At 44.0% G+C, this 13,914-nt stretch overlaps 1 protein-coding gene across 3 annotated transcripts in view; it reads right to left on the bottom strand.

Moving 5' to 3' along the window:
• The window catches only part of RIN3 (Ras and Rab interactor 3), a 74,873-nt gene extending 61,870 nt beyond the window's left edge, over nt 1-13,003 (bottom strand). For all 3 annotated transcript variants that reach the window (XM_013940693.2, XM_013940694.2, XM_013940696.2), the window contains exon 1: nt 12,788-13,003. In XM_013940693.2, the coding sequence (XP_013796147.1) occupies nt 12,788-12,834 (47 nt within the window). In that variant the 5' untranslated portion in view covers nt 12,835-13,003. The remainder of the gene's footprint in view (nt 1-12,787) is intronic.
• Nucleotides 13,004-13,914: the final 911 nt, after the last annotated feature.

Genomic DNA, 13,914 nt, shown 5'->3' with positions numbered 1-13,914 from the left:
TCTGTGTTAAAGATAAGTCCCTCTCCCCCTTATTCATAATCAGAGCTTTTAGGTCATTTGTCCCTTGCCTGTTTCAAACTCAAATTATTCTCTTAGGAATTTCAGCATATCTCTAAAACTACAGATATTTCTTTGTGTGCAGGCACTGAAGGATAATTTATACTTCTGCAAGGCTCTTTTTACTGCAAAGAAGTGAGTTTCTGAAACACAGGTCCAGCCAGAGGTCATTTCTGGTAAGGTCAAAGAAGCCAAAGAAAGAAGGTTTTCCTTGATGAAAAGCTGCAAAAGCATATGCTGGATAATTCTACTTGAACTTTTTTGGAAAGGTTTGTGAGGTGCAGGAACCAGATACAAACATGTAAAAGAAGATAAACAGTTTTCTAAGCTGTAAGAAAAAAGGAAAGTCACCCAGCTTCCTCATCCTGTGGCGTTAATGCACTGGAAGGGCCCAGGAGAGCCACCAGCTGGAGAGAAGATGGATGAGTTTATTCTGTGCCTTTCAAAAATAGGTAAAATGTTTGAAGCCCAGAATACTCCTGTTTTGATGGCAGGGCCTGGGCTACTGACAGAGGTTTCACCTCACCCTTTCCCAGCATATCTGGCCAGGAAGGAAGGCAGGAATGAAAACCCTGGGGACTCTTTTTCTATGTTGTATTCACTTAACAAAGCAGGGAAAGGGAAATGGAAAATAAAGAGGAGGGAGAAACTCCAAAATTCAAACTTTACTAAGAATACATTGTGATTTTTTAAAATAAAACCATTCTGTTTTAAACCCTGTATACATTTGAATCATTAAAAATGATTCAAAGTTGCTTGAAAGGTGTCAAAGCCAAAACTCTGGGCAAAATATGAAGAGAAATGTTTGACTAGTCATAAAAAGCAATGGGTTTCCTCACCTTGTCAGTGAATTTAGCGTAGGCAGATATGAGGCGCTAACCACAGACTTGTACAGAGCTGAGCAGTCTTCCCGTCTTTCAGAAACACCTGTGAACATCTATCTTAACCATGATTTGCAACTAGATGTGGCCATTTTGCCATTGGGAATAAACCCATCAAACTTTTATCCTGTGATACCTTGAGGAGCAGAGCTAAGGCCTTAAGAGGTGCAAGGCTGGTGCACTTCTCATTAAGGCACCACACTAACAGTCTTCAAACTAGTCATTCACTCACTGTTCTGCAGACCAAAAATGAATAATAAATGTATTTTGGATAAGATTTCTTTCCAGTGTCAATGTGAATGCTTTTCTATGCATGGTGCTGCTAGTAAAAAGTAAATAAAAAAATCTAACTCTATGAACCTACTTTTTCTGTCATTATTTATTCTTACTCCATCAGTTTCAGACTCCACATATTTAATTTTGATTAGACATTGGAGAAATGCATTTATTTCTTGCTTTATGATCTGATAGGGTCCCCACCTGCATTCACACTGAGGGGAGGTTAGAGATTTGCGTTGCTGGGAGAAGGAGAAGAAGAAGAAAATGGCTTGTTGGGGTATGTCAGAAGTGTGGAAAGGTGTTGAAAAGCCATTGATGGATAAGAGGATGGTCATGGCACTTATTGTGCTGTACCACCTGGATGCAGACCTGCTGACAGCTTGGGGAAAAAGGACTGGTTAGTGGAGAAGGATATGTCAGAAGCTGCAGATCTGTCACTGCGGTGCCGCAGTGAAGCAAGTTTGTCAGCTCACCGCAGCCCCAGCTAAACCATTGCTGGGACTTCAAGCTTGTTCATTTACCACTGTTTAAGGTCACTCAGCCATTATTTCTATGAGGTAAATAAACAGTGACTCAAAGGCTATGGTTTCACAGCAGTTTAAGACAATCCATGCCATCACTGTGCTGGTCATGTCCTCCCCAAAACACGGGGTCTGCACCTTCCCTCCCCTCCAGGCTGCTATTGCTTGTCTGACCCTGGAGTAATCTGACCCGGGGGGCAACGGGGTAGAAGAAGGTTTTGTGCTGGGCATAGCTCCCTGGCCTGGCTCCCTGCTTGATTCAGCGAGGTATGCACAAATATTTAACTTCTTGTGAGCCATAAGTCCTACCCTCCCCCGCTGCTCACAGCCTCGTCCCCACAGGGGCTGAGGAGAGACATGGGTGCTGGGCACCTCCAAAAGATCAGGAGACTACAAATGGGTCCCAGTGCCTTGCACGGGTATCCTTCCTGTAAAATGTTATCCCTCATGTCTCTGTTTCCTTCTTTTCCTGTTTGTAGGAGGAGGACAGGAGCAGTGACACTGTATTTGTAAAAGGCATATGAGCTTTGGGATGAAGGGTGTCAGGGTTGCAAAGACCCCTGGTTTCACCTCACTGGCACCAGTAACCCTGAATTACTCCCTGGAGCTGCCTCTTCCACTCCAGTAAGTCCAGAGATCCTCAAGGGTGCACAGGTTCCTAATTGTGGTGCATCAAATAAATGCCTAAGGTTAGGCAGGGTGGCTCCAGGCTAGACCTCAATAGCTAGGTCTAACAGCAAGGACAGTTGCCAGAATCCCAGGCCAAGGGACTAACACCTGCCATCCATCCCTAACACAGGCTGCTCTTCAGTGTGCCCCTCGGGCAATTTCTACTGCAGTTTCCAGACCCAGAGGACCCATCCCTGCTGGAAACATAACACAGTGCACATATGTGACTTTTTTTCAGCTGTAAAGGTCACCAACGTCATCCAGTCTAAAACTAACCTGACAGAGAAAGAATTAGGACTGCATTCCTGGGAGTTCAGTACAGAGTTACACCAAAATGACAATATAAGAACAGCCTTGCTGTGACAAATTCACCTTGTGTCCTCTGCCCTTTTTCTGCAGACAAGCCTTCTGTCCTGCCTTGGGATGCACATGTCAGCCCTCCAGAAACACTCATCAAGTTGGTTTGATTGCTTGCTTATAGGTGAGGAGCCACAGAAATGAACCTATGCAGACCTTGAGAATACTGAACATGGTTATGATCATTCAACTTTGTCATCAGGTATTTTACCTCACTGGTCTATTTTCAAAGCATCCTAACATTAATCACTATTCTTAGCATCCTAAGGAGTGCATTGCCCCTAGTGTTTGTGATTCTGGCCATTTAACACAAAAAATAGTTAAATACACACCAAAACCACTTCTGAACAAGTGCTCGGAAAAAGAGGCAATCGGTAACATAACAGAGATCAGACAAGAGATCTCATTGCTACATCTCCATGAAAGATGGAGGAAGAGAGGCCTGTGTGTGTATGGAAGCACATTCATGTGTTGAGATATTTTTAGACCAACATACAACGTCATGTATCTTGCCAGCTGAAGGCTGGGAGCACCCTGTCATTCACTTCCACTATAGTTCAAATTGCAGTTGCCCTGTGTTACTTATTTGTCCTCCGGACAGAAAGGAAAGCGGTCCAAAGCCAAACTCTTACCTGACTGCTGATTCAGCAGGAGAAGCTCTGAGCTTTGCATGGTTTCTATTTTGGGGGGGGGGGGGGGGTTAGGGTGGGGTGGGAGGGAGTGGGGTGGATATCATGGGTGACAGATTCCTTGGAGAGAACTCAAGGCAAAAAAAAGGAGAGAGAGAGAGGAGAGAGGAAAAACATTTCTTGGCAGGCAAGATGAAAGGTTGGGCCAGGTCCCAGGCTGACATTAAGCCAAACGTGTGGGACAACCTTCCTTTGCCTAGAGGTCTGCTAGCAATTTGTAGAACAGTGTTGCAGGTAGCCAGCAGAGCTGTCAGCCTCCAGACTCCACTATTTTTTGTGTTCTCTTTGTTTCCTTGGTGAAGTTTCCCAAGCATCACAAAACTTAACCTAGTTCACAAGGGACTTTGAATGCTTCTAGTTCTGCCCAATGGTTGCTTTTATAAGACAGAGGCTTGCAAAGGCTGACTTTCTCCGAAGCACCACAGAAGGGGTGTATCTGGACTGTGTGGATTCCCTACATTTGGCAAGGTCTTTCCCAGTATCTGCAAGGTTGTATTTAGTTGATTTGAACAAAACATGTGAAGTTCCCCCAGAATTCATTAGTCTTGTGAAAGCAGATAGAAAGTACCAATTAACATAGTCAGGGGGTAATTTCAAGCAGTAAGACAGGTCTTTCAACCCTACCAGAAACAGTTTTGTCCCACAGAGCCTGAAGAACCACAGGGAACAAAACATCAGCATCCCCAGCCCTTGTAGGACCTGACCTGGGCCAGCATTGCAGCTCTGCCTTGGAAAACAACTCTCAGAGTGCAGTTTCATGTTCTTCCTAGCCCAGAGCAATGGCAGGATGCTGCTGAAAGGGAAGTCCCAACATACACGCACTCCTAACTCTTAGCTTTTGCCGCTCCTTTTGCTTCAGATCTGGAGGCTGTGTAGCCACTGAGGAAGCTGGTTCAGCTTCCTAATCCAGCAGAAAACTCAGCCACCAAAAAAAAAGGGTTTCTGAGAACTGGATTCTGTTCCTGGCCTCACCACAAACTTACAATCTGATCTGGGGCAAGGTCAGGGGTTAAATGCTTAACAAGGATCCAGGGGATTGTGCTACAGAGTGAGTGGCTATAAGCAAATCAGCAAAATGAGCTGGTGCCTCAGTTTCCCTCCCTACAGTACTGGTAGTAGATATCTGTCTTGTTGTTGGGAGGATTAATATTTTTGAAGCACTTAGAGATCCTCTCATTATGCATAGAAGGGCCTGGTATTAATCATAGAATGTCATTATGATTAGTGAAAACACTATGTATGTCCATTTAAAAGGGATCAGTAATGTAGCAAACAGCAAATGCAAATGTTTACTCTAATATCAAATACCAGGGTAAGTTAATAATTTGGATAAGGTTTCACCATTCCTTTAAGAATATTTAATTTGAATGCAATAGATATGCATCTCCCTAAGCATATGCGCAGGAATACCCTGCACACCGCGTGATATTTCTCTAGTGCAGGCAGGGAGGAGGGACTGTGACAGCTAGAGGACAGAAATGTTTCTACCAGATTTTCTAGTCAAGCCAGAGTCAGGTATTTCTCCCTATGGCTATGGCAGGGGAACTGGTGTCCGAGTCAAGCATATCTGGCCCAGGTGGCAATGGATTCCAACAAATTCCCTGACACCCAATATGCCTCAGAGGGAAGCTGCTGGCCTGGGCCCTGACTTCTCCAATTTCTGCAGTGAGACGTGTCCTGGGCAGGAAAAATGGCTGGGAGAGGCAGACAAAGTCTGGATTCAGTGAGAAGTAGGAATCCCACGGATCCCTCCTAGGAAACAAATGCTGCTGCCCGTTAGCCAGCCACAGAGGCAACAAGACCAGCTCCTTCCACCTCAGTGATTCCTCCCATGGGACCAGTCTACCAGAGGGAGACAGTATTTGAACCTGATGTGAATCTGGCTCACAGGGCACTTTTAGCACTGACTGGTATTGCCAAAGCAAAAATCCTTTGCTCAGACATAAATATATTCCATATTTAGCAGAAAGGCAATAGTAAATCTGGGGAAGGCACACAGATATGCATATATATATATATATATATGTCCATCTATTTGAAAAGAGTTGCATTCTCTAGCACACCCTGGCTCGCATGCATCTAACAGAATATCTATTTAGGAAAATATGACTAGCATAACAAGCTGTGCAGTGCTCACATCTGCTAATTCTTTGCTGCTCAAGTAATCATCTTCACTTGCAAAAAGACTTGTACTATTTTGGGGTACAGTCAAAGAGGAGCTAAGCGCTCCAAACTTCTCCCTGCTGAAACCTTGAGGGAAGCATTGCCTTAACATTCCCGCTTCAGCAGGGCATTTTGACTCAGCGATCCCATTTCTGGAAGCAGGTAGAATTACTTTAGTTGACTCAGAGAGGTATGAGATGGACAGAGGAAAGGCTTGCAGCTACAATAGCTACCGTATCGGGTGACGCTTTTAGCTTTATTACATTTGCACAGCTTAAATGGTGCTGTTTGCTTGACCACAGCTACTTGCAGCACTGTTTTATCGCGCACATTCACACAAACACACACACACACACACACACACACACACACACCCCGCTTCACAGTAAAAAACACCAGCTGAAAGCTTGCCTTGTCTCTCTGAGCACCCAGCAGACTGGGATGGATTCTGACCTCAGCCCCTCTCCGGCAGAGTTACTCCGGACTGACGCCAGCACAAGGCTCCAACTCAGCCAGTGCATGCTTGTGTTTTAGGGATTGCCTCCGCCAAGGGGAGGATGGGGTTAGTACGGGTGTTCCTACCTTGTGTGAGCAGGTCATCACTGCCAAGCACCGCGTAGTGAAGGGAGAGAGTGGGCTGAGGCTGTCTGCAGAAAATACAGCATACGCACACACACTTTATTCAGCAGTCCCCACTGCCCCTTCGCAGCAGATGGGGTGCAACTGCCTCTCCACCCTGCCTATCACAGGTAGCCCTCTCTGGCAAGGGAGCATAGCGCTGGTTTGGCAGCCAGGGTTTAACCCCTGCAGACCCTGTGCCCCCTGTCTGGTGGTCAGCCCTTCTGGATGCCTGTCCAGCTGTGTCCTCACTGCTGCTGCTGCTCCTCGTGCCGGCTCAATGCCAGCCTGCCCACAGCCAGCCGTGGCACCCTTTCGCCTCCCAGCTTCCCGTACAGATGTGCCCTGCCCCAGTCACCGTGCGTTCCAGAGTGCTCTGCTGCCAGCGGCTCTCCTGGAACAGCTGCCTGCCTTCATTTAGGTGGTGTGTGTCCAGTGCAGGACTCACAGTAAGATACGACTCCTCAGGTACTGCAGCTACATCCCTTTCCTTTGCTCTTTTAAATTTGTGGGCAGCTCCTATCGATTTCACTGTTGTGAGTGCTGTGCTATGTCCCCCCGCAGCCCACAGCTAGTAATTCTGGTAATTTTACCAAGGTTTTGAACAAGCCCTACAGCTCTGATAACACAGCCACTAATCCAGGCCTTCTCCATCAGGGCTGTAATGGCGTTGCATCTTCTCATTCAGCAAATTTCAGAGAAGAAAGCAGCTTTATTAAATCACTTATTTACCATCTGCATCTCAGATTTTAAGGAATAATTTTTCTCATGAAGCCAGAGAGACTGGAATGAGATATGACATTAATGTTTGAAGGTTTTTAGCTTCATAAAATACATAACAAGCACTCCAGCCCCCTCCAGCTCAGACATAATGACCAATAAATATTCACTATGGCAAAAAAAATCACTTACTTCTCCACACACAACCCCCCTGAAGTTTGCAGAAAGGTAGCTGGGGAAAAGAGTGGCAGAATTTTGATACCTCCATCCTCAAATTAAACTTGCCATTGGAGCAAATTACTTATCCTACTTATATAGAGACAGAATTAATTGGCCAGCAAAATTTCTGCTATATGGTTTGCAACCCTGAGAAACTGATGTAAGGAACTGCTCTGAACAGAATAGTGGTTTTCAAGACCTTCTCTTTCTGAATGTTAGTATTATCTTGCCTCTGACACCTTAAAAACTCTTAACAAACTTCAGTTAATCAATTCTCATGTTGCTGTGGTGATGTAGTGCTGTTACTCAGTTATTATTTGTATCTGGGACAACTGTGCTCAGGAATCAAAAAGCACAAGGCCTTGACGTTTTGGACCATTTCTGAAAATAAGCACCATTTACTTGGGGGTCTACTTATTTACTTATCTCTACTGCAATAGCACCCCCACTCCTCCAAAAGGGATGCAGGGATAAGGGCTCAGCATGTTCATTGCTGGATAGGGCCCTTACCTCAAACAGGATCAGTAGTCCAAAGCAGAAGTGTGGCAAATGGATGTGACTTCAGTGTCCTTGAGGCGAAATACCTTTGCTGCCTTGGGAGTCAGCTCTGGTGTGATCTGCCAGCCAGTCAAGCTCCCATGGATGTGTGAAGTGGTTGGAGGAGGACACAGGTGGATTTTGTCTTTGGTCACCAGAAAAGTGACTCTGTAGGGACTCAAGCCAGCTGCAAGAAGTTACAGGAACTCTTGTGGGGGGGAGGGGATGGGACAGGATGGGATGGGACAGAGGCTGAATTAAAGAAAACTAAGTGGTTTAGTCTAGATCCTGCACAGTGGATTATGATCTAGTTGCTGCTCTCAATACCAGGTTTGGCCGTCACAGCACATCCCATCCCCTTTGACTGTAGCACTGCTCTACAATGATGATGTTATGGTGAGACCCCTCCATTGTCTTTTAGAGAACATGTGCTAAACCTGTTTTCCCCTGCTTTTTGCTAACTCTAAATCTCATGATGACTTCTTAAATGTCTACATTCATTGTCATTCATATGTAAGGCCTCGCAAAGGACAACATAAACAAACACAAGCACACACAAACACACACTCCCTTCCCTACACAGAATGGGTCCCTGTAATACAGTTGGGAAAGTGTGATAATCTTCAGGGACATCATATGGCTTTTGATGACCATACATACCCTCTGCTCACAAATCCATCTGCACCAGGATTTGGTCAGTCATTCCAAACAGCTGCCTTTTTTTTTCTAATTACTCTTCCAAAGAACTATTTTTTTCTATTCCCAAATGCAAAATTTCTATTCCCAAATTCCAAAATTATAATGGCTAAGGTCTGCCATGGACAATATTTTGTCCTAGTTTTACTAACACATGTCTCTGTGCTCTTTAGCAATCTAAGCAGGCAAACATTTATAGCTCTGTGAAGTGAAATTTGCTGCAGTCTCCAATGGATGGCTTTTACGTATTGTGTCTTAATGCCCGTGTTTCAGGTTTAGCGATCCCTCTGGGTGTCACAAGCTTGTATTGCTGATGTCAGAGAAGCCATTTATATTTGCTGATGGATGAGTACATATATAGTCCTGCTATCATTTGGAAAAATGCTATAAAATAGATCTTCTCTGGGATGTGCAGACTGTTTACACAATGGCATGGTAGGGGATGTACACTTACAAGCAATGGAGCCAGCCCAAATATATGCCAAATAAGCTTCATAGCCACACTCCAGGGCACACTGTTCTATGTGTATACCTCTACACACAAACTGAGACACATGCATGCACACACACATATATGTTTTTCAGCTACTGCTGTGTCGAGGTTGGAAAGTCAAGAATATAAAATAGCACATAGCAATTCAGGACAGGAAGTGAAAAACTATGTTTAGATGAAACTGTAGTGGAGAGAAGACGAGCAGAATATTGCTAATCTGATGGGGATGTGCTTATGGTTGTGCCCCCATTCCTGTGAACATGGGTACAGGGCTGTCTGCAATGATGAAGAGTACCGCACTCAAGGGCAGTACTTCCCATGTGCTCTGGCCCCTAGTAATCAAAGGGACAGTTGCCTTCTGTGCTACCACCAGCCATCACCACTGTGCAGTGTGTTCAAAGCACAGGCTGAGGTCGGTGACTCCTAACTTACCCAGGAGCACTGTCAAGATCACAAGATGAGTCAGTGTGGTTGCAAACATGCTTTTCTGTAAAATGAATTTCAGGAGATATTTCATGTCCAGTCTCTGGATACACCAACTACAGGTCTCCTCGGCAGCACCTCCTTTTTTGTCTTTTTATAGTAATATTCTGACCCTGGTGTAATGCATCTTTGGCACAGGTATTTCATTCCTGAGAAATGCCAAACCCTGGGCCTGGAAGGTCTACCCCTTGACAACAGGACATGACAGACAGCACACTTGATGACTCTGATTTGTCTCCAGCTGCCTAAACAGTTCCTTACCCACTTTACCCCTGCACCTCACATGTTCTGGATGGAAACTTCCTTTGAGCAGCACTTTGCATCAGGTCCAAGACTGCCGAGGCCAGTGGGACTCATTCTACTAATTCCAATAAGTTTAGATTAAGTTATTTTCAAAGGAGGACTCCTGAGGAGAGTTGGGATTGTCTAATTGTTTTCTCAGTTCAAACTCGTAAATGCTGGTATTAGATTTATTTACACCACTGCAGAGACAGATGTGCAACCAAGGCACAAGACTCAACTGATAACAAAACTTTTGCAGGCAACAAAATCCAAAAGCTCCCATTCCAGCAGAAATGATAGGTTTGATAGGTTTGATAGGGCAATTAACAGAGTGGTTCTTGCTCTACACAGGAGATGAGATTAGACAGTCCAAACAGCCCCCTCTGAAGCTAAAATCTGTGAATCTATATAAGAGTTCTTCAGTTTCCAGACCCCGCCAGTGCCTGGCCTCTTTACTTAGACATTTACAATCATGGCAGGAAACCAGTGTCAATTGTGAGGGTGTTTTTTGTACCAAAAAGACTTGTCACTAAAAAAATGCATTAAAATCATCACTTCATTAAAGTAGCCTGGTGCCCCGGAAGTGAGAACCACTGTAACACATCTCGACTGTCTGAACCAGCCATTATCCCAAATGGCTACTTAATATTTGCGTATTGCAGATTATGTCTTCATCTCAGCTCTGTCTGCTCTCCTCATCATCTCCTCCATACATTTGCCAGATGTTGGAACGAAGGCATATACCTTTTCATGAAACCGTGGTCATCAGGCTCAATTGGCTCACATTTCTCCAGATGTTTTGTGATCTCATCACTTATCAACGTTCCTAGGAGTTAGCCTGACTCTGGGTCAGGCTTACTGGTTATAATTTCCTTGTTGTTCCCCAGCCCATTTTGGAAGAATTTGATTAGACTGATTTCCATCCAGCTCCTAGTTACCCTTCTCCCCACATTTCTTGCTGAGGAACTATTGGTTTCTGATGCAGACTTCTCTCCAGCGTCTTTATGCCATTTAAGAAGCCTAAGTCAGCAAACCCTCCTTATTGGTTTGCTACATGCACATTAGACCCTGCAGTCACTACTAGGGATGGATACTTTTCAAGTTGCTAGGGTACTTTTATGATAAATTGCACTGTCATAGTCCCTGTGCGTGTGAGTAACCTTTTATACATTTAACTAACAACCTGAAGACTCAGGTGGATGAAGGTACAATCTGGGCAATTGCTCATGCAATTTTTGTGCACAGAATTTTAAAATCAGGTCCAAATTCTCCACCAGCAACTTGCCCCCTATTACCTTCTTTTGCTTTTGAAAGCTAGCAATTTTATCTACAAATACTTTGTGAAATTGGTGCCTAATTCAATGTGACCATAACAGGAAATACGCTAAGCATCATTTAGCTATGTTTCTAATTCTGTAGTGTGTTGGATGCCACAAGGTATGCATCCTGAAGTGTCATTTTGAGGATCTTCAGCAATACCGAGGCATGTAAACAGAAAAGTTAAAACATATTTTTTAAATATGTAAGTTCTTATTTATGAGTGGGAGATAGATTGAAAATATAGACAAGCAGTTAATGAAAGAAAAGAGAAGTCAGATCCAATCTGTTCTCTTACACTGTTCGGATGCTCACAGATTTATGAAGAACACACGTGTCATACACACTCATGCTTCAATATTCCTAAAACCACTTGTTTTACAGCCCAAATCTAGGGTCTATGGCTTGTTTACTCTCTCTTGGAACTCTAAACCAAAAGCAAATCTTTGCAAGCATGTGGCTTCTCTCAGCCAGGCTGAGAAGGGGATAAACAGTATAAATCTTTCAGTTTCTCAGTACTTGGTATCTTCACTGTCACAAATGCAGGGAATACCTACAAAGTGCATATTCCTATGGATTACCATCTACTAAATTCCTCCTGCCAGTCTGCAAGGATTGGATTCTTTCATTTGTCTCTTATGGGTGTGCAATCTTTGTCCCTTAGTGCTTAATCTTAAGTTGAACTGAGTAATTGTATCTTGGAGCAGAGATGGCATTTTTCCTCGCTACTAGGTAAACACCTGAAGAAGGCAAAAGCAATGACAGCTATAATGCAGGGTTCTCCCTCCATTCCCCTCATTCCATGTGTGCATTCAGGAACAGTGCTATGGTGAAACCATAGCTAGTGTGCCTGACAGCAGCAATTTTACCTTCTTTTTGACTGAGTGTGCTCTAAGTCAAGGAAGACTGGACTGAAAATGCAAATATCCAATGTCTATCCATCTATACAGCTTCTTCTACCACACCCATCACAGACACATTTAAGAGCTTCTATTCATGGGAAACAGGCTGTCTAAGTGTGTCAGATAGATAAGAAGCATTCACAATACCTAGTATTACATGTTTTTCCAAGGGGGGAGGGTGACCAAAGGTTTCAGCAGTTATATCATTTTCCCCTGATTGTTTTCAACAGGAAACAGAAATGCTCAGCTTCAGCATGGGCTTTACGATACAGCTGAGCCTTGGGTGAATTCCAGCCTGACCCCAGAGTCCCAGCAGCTGGCTGTCCTCCAAATCAAAAACCCATTTTCTCTCCTGCTACTTTCTCTTGGGACTTGATCCTATAAGGTGCAGTGTCTGTTGTCCAGGAGCCAGAAAAGCCTAGAGCCTTTTCGTAACTGAAAGCACACCTCAAGTCTCCTGGGAGTCTATGGACAGGGTGTGTGCGCTCCTTGGCTAGCTGGAGCTGGAGTGACCATCACCTCATAGGATCAAGCTCTTATCCACTTCTCAGCATTTCAGTGGAAACAAAGCAAGTCTCCCAGAAAATATTTGTCATGTTTCCAAAAGCACATAATTCCCTTATTCTGTTGTTCGCCTTTAACAGCAGATTGCAGTTCATCCTTCTTCTTCCCTAAATAGCTGAGATTCAAGCTAAATAAAGTTAGTGCAGTTTGTTTTCAGCTGGAATGTGTTAGCTAAAGGAAATACTGTACATTACAATACAACTGTGCTGCTACATTGTGATTATGTAGCTGATAACTCCCCAGCCAGCTTGCAAACACAGTTGAGAGTGCTTTGTTAAGTAGGAAAAGGGAAGAGACATTGTTATTAAAAGTGAGCATTCATTAAAATTTTAGGACTTACCCTGAGTCATCCCTGGCTCCCTTGTCTCCTGCTGATGTTTTCATCATTACAGCAAACTTTAAGGCACTTTCTGTTTCACAGTGGCTTTAGAGTTCCTTGCTGAAGAAAGAAATTCCATTCCATCGCTGAGTAGAAATTACTCATCCTTAGGCTTTGCACTGAAGAAGATGATATTTCAAGGGGCAGCAGGGGGAGGATGTTTATAACCAGCTTCAGGCTCAGTAGTATCGGAAGGCAGCGGACTAAACAAGCACTGAAATGAAAGCAAACTACCAAGAAGGTCTGATTTTAGCCTCTCTTATTTCTACTTCCTGTATTTATATGAACGAGGGATTTCAGGAAGAGGCAGTCTTTGGTGGTCAAGGGTGTGTGTGTGTATTATAAAGCCATATTTAGTAGTGAAAGCAGGTTAGCGGTATTAGAAAGAAGGGCCTGAGAATGTCAGCTTCTGGTTTGTTTCTCTAACTTAAGTAAGTATTGGGGGAAATTGTTTTGCCGGCTACAGGTATATCAGGAGGCAACAGAGGATGGTGAACTTTGTAATGGATTTTATAAGGCAGCAAGGCAGTAAGTCTCCGTCTGCAAATTCCTGAAGCATGTGTATTTCTATTGCTTGAGTAACTGGAACCAGATGGAGCTTGGAAACCTTTATATTTACACAGGACCTGAGAAAAGGAAATGTCTAACACTGGCAGAGCACAGCTTTGCAAAAAAGTTCCCAGTTAGTGCAAAAGCTAATGACAAGATTATAGGACTGCTAGTAAAAGAGTAGCTATCCATGCCATAAAGTTTCACTCTCAGAGCGTATTTGACCTGGAGTTACATAAGTAGTTGAGCAGTGTTTGCTCTACTGGAACCCAACTGAATGTAGACCAGCTGTGGATGCTTGGGACTGACAGATGTGCTGTTAGACAGAGCTGGTGGCACTCCTATTTGGCAGCCCTATTATTCAGGAAATATTTGATGTTAGGAGAATACGTGATGGAAAAAATAAGGTGGAAATAGGGAGTAGAGGCTGAAAAAGCAGTTGCATGGAAAAGAGAGGGAGATGAAGGTAACCTTTTGCCCCTTTTATCTTTGGAAGGAATTTCCTAGCTTCCCAGGATATTGGCCAGAAAGTAGACTGT

The sequence above is a fragment of the Apteryx mantelli genome, chromosome 4, assembly GCF_036417845.1.
Source record: "Apteryx mantelli isolate bAptMan1 chromosome 4, bAptMan1.hap1, whole genome shotgun sequence".
NCBI classification, from domain to species: domain Eukaryota; kingdom Metazoa; phylum Chordata; class Aves; order Apterygiformes; family Apterygidae; genus Apteryx; species Apteryx mantelli.
Note: the sequence above shows the minus strand (reverse complement) of the source record. Positions and strands in the feature narration are given on the sequence as shown.